At 36.9% G+C, this 10,811-nt stretch overlaps 1 protein-coding gene across 1 annotated transcript; it reads right to left on the reverse strand.

Moving 5' to 3' along the window:
• Window positions 1-4,918: 4,918 nt before the first annotated feature.
• LOC116311492 lies at window positions 4,919-7,656 on the reverse strand (the record flags this gene model as incomplete). The annotated part of the gene is made up of 5 exons (XM_039601705.1): window positions 4,919-5,301; window positions 5,660-5,734; window positions 5,867-6,100; window positions 6,239-6,313; window positions 7,566-7,656. Coding segments are annotated over 5 exons (624 nt in total), but the record flags the coding sequence as incomplete, so codon positions are not given.
• Between the last annotated feature and the right edge of the window lie 3,155 nt (window positions 7,657-10,811).

The following is a 10,811-nucleotide window of genomic DNA, read 5'->3' on the forward strand; positions in this document are numbered from 1 at the left end:
TCATGTGAATGCACAGGGAAAACCAGGTTTTGACTTAGAGAGTTGATAGCCAGCTTTTGTGACTCCTTATACTAGTTGTCAATGTAAGGGAAGATGAAAAATCACATGAGACGGGATGCTGTGGCTCAGGAGGTAGAGCAGGTCACCCACTAACCAGATTAAGTCACCAGTAAGTGTGAATGCTAGATAGTAAGCAAAAATCTTGCATGAATAGGTGAATGAGGCATGTTGTATAAAGTACTTGAATAGAAATGTGCTATATAAGGCTACGTCCACACGTACACAGGTATTTTTGTAAACAGAGATTTTCCATTTTCGGGAAAAAAAAAACATCCACATGTGGAGTTGTGAAAACATATCTCCGCCCACGTGTTAATGCAAAGAACGAAGTCAAATGCTGTCAAGAACATGTCAAAGCAATAGGTGGCCTCGGGATTTGGGTTGTGAGAGCATCTGTGTTGAATGTAGAAGCCACATCCTCAGTTCACTCTGACACCTCTGTCTTTCTAAATGGAGGGACAGTAAGATCCTGAACTCTTTCAAGCATGAATTATAACAACCTCAATCAGGATTTTTTTCTTAAGTATTTTTATTCATCTTTAGGCATGAAATAAAGGTTTTTGAACTTCATTTTTTTTAAACACGTACTTTTCAAAGAGTTTTTTAAATGTCCACTTAGGTGGACAACATACTGGCCAGTGGGTGGCAGGCTATGGAGTGACACATCAGTGTCCACTGTAGTTGTTTATGTGCAAGTATACCATCAACACTGACACAAATACAAGAAAACAGCCTTTGAATAGCTGTCCACTGTAGTGACCACTGTGGGTGAAAGGGTTAAGATAGTAAGATTAACAGCAACAGCATTTTCTCTATACCTGCTATTGTAGAAATTCACCTCATGTAAACAATAACGTGGCGCACAGTGTGACGTCAAAAAACACGCCCACCTTTGACGTTGCGTGACTAAATCTCTGTTTTCCTGGCCCACACATAAACGCAAAAACAGAGTTTTTAAAGATCTTAGTTTTCAGTGACTGACGTGAACGAATGGCGTGGACAGGTGACGTGTGGACAAAAGGCCCAAACGCATAGAAAATCTTCATTTTCAAAAATACCTGTGTACGTGTGGATGTAGCCAAAGCCTTACCTGATTCTTAACATTTATAAGCTTATATTACCAACGACAGCTTGCTGCTACTGATATCATTTTTTACATTTTATAACCAAACACAGTCCCAACTTAATATTTATTGGTATATTTTGATAGAATAGCATAAATATTTAGAAATGAATTGTTTTCTACTGACCAGTTTTTCTTCACTGAGGTTTCAGTAATTTCATGATAACTCAGTCTGGCATTAATCCTAATGATTAATAAGCAGAGTCAAGACAGACAATAGAAAGATCATTTTGTTTAAATTGATGCCCGACTTTTAGTTTACTTTAGATTTATGTTCATATAGTCATATAGGCTGTTCTGAAATATGACACTGCTGACTGCCCTACCCTACAAAAAAGCCAAAAAAGAAAAAAATTAAGGAGTAGGTGAATTATTCCTGAAGGTCTTTTGATAGCGAGATCTGTCTCACGTACAAAACAGTAAAAACACAACAAAGACTGCCAATCCTCTCATTGATTGGATTTTCGATGATAAGAGCTGTGATGAAGTTTATGCTGCTTGACTTTGTATGAATTTTAACATTAACACTCAGTCATGATTGATTATAAACCTGTCAGATGCTCACATTGCTTCCCCTAAGGTATTTGGAAGTACTTTTAGTAAGACTTTAGTAAAAACAAATCACAGAGCCAGTTTTCAAAGAAATACACATTAAATATAATAAATAAGGGTTTGTGGAGACATTTTATAAAAGCAAGTTATAAAGTTATTGAATACTGTAAAGATTGTAAAAATTCCTGAGACAAAATGATGATTAAACAACAACATTGACTTAAAACTGAATAAAAAACCTGTCACACAGAGCTGTATTTTCTGTTCAGAGTTTAATGACAAAAGTGAGCATGGAAAACAGTTTGAATAATACCCATATTAGCATGCTAACATTGGTGAAATAATATAATTTCAAAGAAAATCTGAGCTCAGTATGTTTGTGACTCTGAGATGGAGGTGAAATCTGTGAACCTGGGCTGTGGTTTACTGCTCTCTTCCTGTCACAAACACTGTTTGACATCTGTTCATCTGTTGGTTTTTGTTCAGGCTGCAGGGATCATTTCTCACTGTGGGGAGCAGAAACCCAACAGGAGCAGTAGTAGGTGGCTGAATGATCAGGTCTGATGTTGTCTAGTGTCAAAACGTTTATATCCCATAGATATTTGAATGTTTCTGCTTCCTTTTTTTTATACCAGTATACAGAGCCACTACATTGTGAATTCCCACAGCTGAAGGAGACTTTTTCTCCAGCTTTCTTGGTCAGTGTTGAACCACCCTTATTCGGATCTGCTGCCATGGTGACCAGTGCTGTAGAGACACAGACAGATAGATGAAGGTTAGTGTGACAGTGTTTGTTGCAGGTTGACTTTGTTGGCTCCTGATTGGCTGGAAACACTCACCTGAACACAGACAGCACAGAGCAGCAGCTGGGAGGAAAAGCATTTTGTGCAGTGGTGTTTCCTCTGGTGAACCTGGGGAGAAGTGGCGCTCTGATGCAGCTGAGGCCAAACAAGGACGAGCTGTGAGATCAGACGAGGGCCACGTGGTTTCTAACAGGTCCTCAAAGCTCCCATCAGCCCCTGCAGCCCACAGATAAGACTGCTGCTGCTGATTGACAGCTCAGCTGAAGCTGCTGTGTGGTTTCATCATCTTCATTTCAATCTGACAGCAGATCCAAAAATCTGGGTCACATGATGCAGAAACACTCAAACACATTCATGTTGCTGTGAATTTAGTAACACACACTGTTATCTGTTGTTTAACAGCTGTGATGAAAACACTAAATATACAAACTAAATATAACAAAACTATTAATAAAAATACAAATATAAAACATTATTATGCTGTAAAAACCATATAAAAGTAAAAAACAAAACCTTGTAAATAAAATTGATTAAAATAAAAAAACATTTACAGTGAAAATGTTATTTTAAACAAACACATGTGGTTCGGTTGTGTGTTTAAAATATGTGCACACTGTGGTTTTTCCCACATCTTCTAATGTGTTTTGTTCCAAGTTGGTTTCAGACTGAAGGATTCATTAAACCCTTTTAAGAATCATTCAAAATGATGATCATCAATGATAATATCTATGAACAGTAAAAAACAGGGCTGTGTTTTACGTCAGCTTCAGCTTCATTTATTTGTACCCATGGTTAGATTTCATTTGCAGTAGGCAGTCATCCACCTTTACATACACATTTACACAACAGTACAAAAGTACTTTTTGATTCATGAAAGAGAAATAAGACAAATGTTGCCTTTGTATCATCTCTGATATAGAAGGTATCATTTGAAGATGTGAGTGAAGGACACAAATATTTGGATCTGGTGTTGTTCTACATTTTCGGACTAAAAGACAGAAGGAAGAAAGTGAAAGTGACTGTGCGAGGGGTTGAAGTCATGAAGTCAAGTGGAGGCCGCTGACTGCTGTTACTTTCTGCTGTACAGGTTAAACAGGGACTCACAGTCAGCCTGCTAGAACATTTGGATGAAGAGAAAAAGGAGGAAAAAGACTTTGAGGGAAAAATCCAATAAGATCAGCATGTTTTGAATGTGGGAATACAACAGTTTCCTCCACCATGACACACACTGGAGCCTCTTTTTGCTCACAGCTTCACTGTTTGTCTCAAAGTTCAGTTTGAGGCCAAAATTGTTCCAACACATTTGTAAGTTTGCACTAATTTCACTGTGTGAGCCTTAATGGATGTAATCAAAGAATCAGTCAGTGAAATATGAAGCTGTGCTGGAAGTTTGGAGGAGAAAAGTGTCTCAGTGAGTTTAATGAGGTGAACACATGAATACAGAGCACTGACTGACACGTACAGACTCCTTTAATGAGTCGCACACATTTTTGTGACTTCATTAAATGTCAAAGTCAAAAATGACACCTAACAACACACAACAAGCTGCGACCACATTATTGTGTGTTTGCTGTTTGTGTGCTTTGTTTCCTGTTATGATAGCAGGCATACAGCCATGTTCTCAATGTCTCAGCTATCATTGATTATTTCTGCTTTTCCTCTTCTATTAGGCACTTCAACTCAATGAATGACACACAGAAAGATTTCATGACTGTGTTCTTCAAAATAAGGAGAATATGTTATCTGCATCTGAATGACTCATGTTGCCTTGTTTCTACTTTGTTTGCATATTTCTGCTTTTTGGAAACGATTTTCTGAATCATTCAGTAGTTTTGGAATAATAATGACATTTAGCAACACTTCAAAATGATTCTCCAACATTTGCTGTTCAGACTTGATCTGTTCTTACGTGTGTGATATCCAGAATGAAAAACTCAGCTCAGGTAATAAAATGGGAGCTGAGCAGACTGCAGGGGCTTCATGGTCTCTCCTTTGATTCCATTAAAGTTCATTTGTCAGCTCTGAGTTGAGGATTTGAGCTGTTTCTCTCACAGGTGAAGAACACAGATCCTTCCTGGAATCATTCTTGAAGCAGAGTTCATGCTTGTAACTGTCATTGTGTTATTAAAGTGAAAAGCCACAGCTAACGGTGTGGAGGCTGCAGAGCAGAAACCCACACAGCCCGTCTGCTGCAGGAGAGCAAGTTTGGATACAGTCAGTTTGTGCTTCACTCACACGGGTTGTTGTTTATCACACAATGAAAGTAGAATCAAACTCTTCATCTTGAAATCTTTATTATTCACACTTACAAACACAACTACACTGTTTGACATTTGAAAATCAACCAAAATAAAAATAAAACAGAAAACTTGTGATAAAAATATACCTGATGATTTTTGTTACTACAATAAAAGTCACAATAAGTAAAAAAAGAATTCTAACTCAGAGCAACAATACATGTAAAGATGTATTTATGTCAGATGATCTTCTAACTATTGAAGAAAAAGCCAAAATAAGCACAACACATCATAACTAACATTTGTGATACTGATCAAAGTGATGAATGAGATGAATTGATGAGATTTGATGGTGAGAAAAGGCGAGCAGAAAACAGTCAGTCAGCATGTGTGCAGTTGGTGGACGCTCCCTTGTTTGTGAGGATCATCAGCAGAGAGAGTCCACAGCAGTACACCAGACTCTTCACTATCAGCACTGTGTACAGCAGGCAGAGCAGCTTCACCCTGCACTGAGACTGGAAGGACACTGAAGGACAGACAGACACAAAGAGACAGACAGACAGTCGGGTTATTCCTCTCACATCAAGGAGAAAAAGTCCAAATAGAAACAGTCACAGCTTCTTCTTCAAGTGGATGAATTGATGTAGTGTTTGTGTCCACTTGGGGCAGAAGAACTCCACAAGCAGCTAACAAACTGATCTCTGACATATTATGGTCTGTCTGCTGTTTGGTGCTGAGCAGCTAGTGTACAGTGGCTTTATCAGAGCTTGTTGGATGAAGATTTGATCAATTAGTGACACTTTAAGACTGAGTCCCTAAACTTGTTCCAGCTCCCTCATTGGACATTGGAGCTGTCCATGCAGAGAGGCAGCAGGTGATCTTACAGTCAGCTGGCTGCAGAGCTGGCAGGTCTGCTGGCTCTCTCTCTGGAGGACAGGAGGCTGCTGGAGCTGGAACCTCTGAAACAGAAAAGGAGTCAAATGTTTGGAGCTGCAGTGAGAAATGTCAGTCCTCTGCTCCTCTGCTCTCTTTGACAGCATCTCCACATGAAGCTGAATCACTGCTGAACACAGTCACCAAGCCTTCATTACCTTGTTGTGTTTGGGCCTCCACTGTGCCCCCCTCGTGCTTCACGTAGCAGTTACATTTATATGTGCTGTTCTGATGGATCAGTCCCAGCTGCTCTCCATCAGCAGGGGGCAGCTCCTCCGCTTCTCCACCGTTCTTCTTCTGTCTTTTACAAGACAGCTGGACCAGAGGAGGAAACATGGCTGGGGGCACACACAGCAGGGAGCTGTTCCCCTCCAGGTGGACTCTGGGTCCTGCTGGTTAAACAACACAGAGTTTATCTTCTGTTTTTCCTTTTAATAAGTTTATAAGAAATAATTGAAGGCATCAATGGTGACATGGTGGTATGGTATTTAATGCTGTAGTCTCAAAGCAAGACGGTTGTGGGTTCAGACCTGCTGGTCGGGTGGGGCTCTGCTGTGTGTTTGCATGAACTCTCGGTGCCTTTGTCGTTCTTTTCTGGTTTCCATCTACAATCCAAAGACAAGTTTGTTCAGTTAACTGGTGATTCTGAATTGTGTGAGTACCACTGGTTCTGTTTGTGTTTGCCTTGTGATGGACTCACAGTGTGTCAGTGATGTTCCCTCTATTATCCACTGCCAGATTGAACAAACTCTCTCCTTTTAGGACTTTTATGGTTAATTTCATAATAATAACAAAGGCATTTAACATATATTTTTTTATTATTTAAAACTTTAATAAAAAATTTCAGAGTTCACAGCGTTGAGATAACATCTTAAATATTTAATATTACACACTTTAATTTAATAAAATTAACACCGAAATAGAATGTCAGTGTTTTCTCTTCACAAGTATTTTCATAGTTTTCATGAAATGAAATATTTTTATAATTATGTTTTTTTTTAATTTGTAAAGTGTGAAGCAAATATAACTTGATGTAACAGACTTGAAAATATTGATTAAATTATACTGAAATGTTCTCCGTCTGATGCTGTTATTGAGAACTAACATTTACCTCATGATATTTTTCATAAATGTATTTAATTATGTCAAATATGATTTAAATAAATTTAAACAGTCCATCAGGATTGAAACACTTTAGTTTGCACCATTATATGTAAAGTTAGAATGTTTTTTACTTTCTATAAAATTGTAATTTTATTTATTTTTTATTTTATTTAAAAAATATTCTTAAATAATACATTAATTTAATCATTAAAAGTATTTATTATTTTGCTCTTGAACACACATAAATATGTTTATTAAATCATTACTTGCTAAATAAACATGATTCTTTTTATTGTTATTTTTTAACAGTATCAGTTTTAACTCACATATTCATATATTCTTTAGAAAAAAGACTTTCTGAATGAACACATTTCTCAATGTTTTTATTTACATTTAACCAAAGCTGACATTTCTATGTACATTTTAATACCAAACTTATTAATTTTAACATCAAATATGATCTTGTGATCAAAAACTAGCAGATGGTGCAGAATTACTGAGATGATCAAATCCTAAATATTTGTAACATCACTAATATTTGCAGAAATAAAGAATAACTTTAGTTGTTCAGTGAGATTTCAACATGTTTTCAGAGATTATTGAGCTTTTCTTATGTAACAATGGCTGCAGATGAATTCTCTACTAATGATGAAAAAACTAACATGTAAAGCCTGAAGCAGCAGAAACTGACTTTAAACACATTTTCAGCTTCTACAATAAAACAACTGAAGGAAAATAAATGTTTGTTCTTACCTGTTACAGACAGTTTAGTTCCAGAGCCAAAGATGTAGTAGTATCTTCCTCCCACAGTGAGACAGACTGCTACAAAAACCTGTCGCTGTTGAATGTGTCAGCTGAGGTGAATGAGTCCAAATGAGGAAGCAGGATCATATTTCAGCTCCATGATGTGTTTCTCTAATGTTCATATCAACATGACTGTCTCTTCTTCTCTTTTCTTTTAGCCACACTAGCAGCACGGCTCTGATGTTAATGTCAGTCTGTTGGTCAGTCCACTACTTTAGTCCACATGGACTCGATCTGGACTAAAGACATTAAACTTTGTACAGATTTCTTAGTCTCTAGAGGATCGACTTCATTAAATGACGATTCTGACTTTTTAATCAGACAGTTTGGATTTTGGATTTTCATGGTTCCCTGGGTCTCCTGGTCCAACTTCCCTAGCTCAGCATTATTTGTGGTTCTCCAGCAGTTCTTCCTGCTCAGTGTCAAATGTTCACTTACTCCTGGGCATCATTTAGTGTTAATGGTACTTGTACCTCTGAAAATAATCCTATAGCTAGCCAGGCTCCTTTAACCACTGCAGACCAAAGTAACACAGCTCCTGTCAGCTGACCCGGAGCAGCAGGGGTGACTGTACCACTGTGAGGACGAGGTGTTGTCTGAAACAGAAGCCCCAGGTTTACCACTAAACCATTCATGTTTTAAGTCTATTTTTCACACAGCTACAAAACAGCTATTGTTGGCTCTATTCTTAGAAACATGAACCTGCAGCATCTGGTGAACAGAGTTAAATTCATTCCAGGGAACAGAGCAAGCTGCACTGAGGAGGAGCAGTGGCAGGAATCTTTACTTCTGATTTATTAATAACCCACAGACATAGAAAAAGTTATAATTTATTTGAAAGTCTTATTCTTAGCCCTGCACACCCTAACCGAAAAAAAAAAAAAATGTTTTATTTGTTGTTTATTGTCAGTCTGGCTCTTACTCTGAGTTTCTATTTGATTTGTCAGATTTAGTGACCAGTTCAGAAAAAATAATTAGTGCCTGACTTTAACTTGCATGTGGAAAAATGAAAACAAAAACATGAACTCTGTATTTAAGTCTTTATTAAACTAAATTGGCTTCAGTCAAAATATAAATGAGCTGACTCATCATTTCAATTATTCTCGTGACAAACCCTTAAAATGTAGGATAAGAATGTTCAACATTGTTTCATGAAAATTCTCCTTTGACTGATTATTTTTAATAAAAATTCAATTAAATACAACATTAAAGGATCACACAGCACTATGGAGTCATCAGACATGCCTGACTCCATTTTGTATAAGTTGTATAAGTTAAAATGCACACTTTAAAGCAGGTCACTTCTAAGCTCGAAAGGAAATACCATTACACTAATTTAGAAAACCTTTGTTTGGCCAGAAAAACTAGTTTGCTGCTCCATAAAGAAAGTCCTCCATAAATATAGGACATCTACTGTTCATTACTGGTTGAGGAAAACAGGAACAACTCCAGGTTTCTGTTCAGTTCTGTTGCAAGGCTGAACCAAATATTCCTTTAACTATAACTTGTGATGGGTTCATGAAGTTCTTAACAAATTTTAATCATTCGAGAAAAAAATTATTCAATCTTTCCACCAATATATCACTAAGTACAGGAACTTTAAAAACTGCTAACAGCACAGAAAAGCACTAGTGCGTCATGCAATACTGCTGATCACAAATATTAATACAGAAACTAGAATACCTTGTTGGTATCAAAGGAAACAACCAACACTGGGTTAAGTCACTTGTGACAGATTGGCGGCCTGTGCGGGGTGTGCTGTGCCTCTCGTACAGTGACAACCAGGACAGGCTCTAGCGCTCGTAACCCTGAATTGCACAAGCAGAATCATCTTGATTAACTGATTGTCAGCAAGTCTGACCACCTCTATAAAAACAGAAGTTTTGTGGTGTGCGATACTGCAAGATTTGGTATTGATCGAATACCAAGTAAATACAGGGCCAGTATCACTGATACTGATATCGATACTTTTTATAATTAGGGTTGATGTATCATGAAATTGTTAAATCTGAATGAATTTTCATAACCTTTAAGGTTTTTTTTTGGATTAATAATTAGTTAAAACCCAGGAAATAAATAATAACAAGATTAAGTCTGTAGCACATTTAGTTGTAGTTTAAATATATTAATCATACAAAAGTCCTTTAACATGGCAATTATATTCAATCATATCTAAGTCAAATTATTTTTGTTTTTTTGTTTTCAATTGCAGTAAATATGTTCAGTTAAATAACCTGTTTCAGTGAGATAAATGTATTATGTATTATGTATTTATACTTTTTGAGTTGGCTAAAGTAAAAATTAGATCATTGGTCTCTGTGCTCGTGGAGGAGGTTGATTCAGGTCCAGGTTAAGCTGTTTTTGACACACTGAGACATTTGATTACTATAATTTTTCATCCCTGCCTATCAAAACTTTCTGTCCCTGATTCTTGCTTCATACTACCATAAAAAAAGAATCTCTTCAAGCATCATTAAGCTGTACAGACTTCTTTGATTTTAATTAATTTGCTTTCACCTTATCTTCATTTTATCTTATTTTTTGTTTTTGGAAACATGATTTTATTTGTCCACACATTTTATTGCTTCAGTATTTCCTCACCATGTTTGTGTTTCATAAATTGGATATTTTAATTATTTTAGGTTATACTTAAAATAGTCAATCTGTAGATTTTCATTTACAACCAAGATTTATTTGTGAATTCAGTCCCAGTATATTGTCTCTTCTCTAACCCACAATGCCACTTTGTGTCATGGTCCGGAGTCTGGTGACTCCGTGTTTGTGTTTTTTTATTATTAATATGCTTCATTTCAGTTGGTTCCTGGTTATATTTTGGTGATTTTTAGTTCTTAGGCTTTATTCCTGTGCCTTCCATGTTTAGGGTATCATGTTTCTAGTGTAGGTTTGATTCTCTTTACTGTTTTGTGCTTATGTTTGTTTATAGTTTCTAGTGTTCTGTCACTATTTCTTCACTGTGTCCCACGTTTAGTTACTCGTGTCTCCGTGTTTCATGTTCCCTCTGCTCCCCTAGTCAGTCATGTCTTCATGTCACAGTGTCAAGTCTGCATCTTTGTGAGTCTCTTGGTTCCTGTTTTACTTTGACAGTCTCGTGTCCCATGTTCAGTGTTTTGAGTTTTGCTTCCCCATTGTCTCGTCATGTCAGATTAGTTTCATCTGTGTCTCCCTCCTGGTGTG

The sequence above is a fragment of the Oreochromis aureus genome, linkage group 18 (assembly GCF_013358895.1).
Source record: "Oreochromis aureus strain Israel breed Guangdong linkage group 18, ZZ_aureus, whole genome shotgun sequence".
Lineage (NCBI taxonomy): Eukaryota > Metazoa > Chordata > Actinopteri > Cichliformes > Cichlidae > Oreochromis > Oreochromis aureus.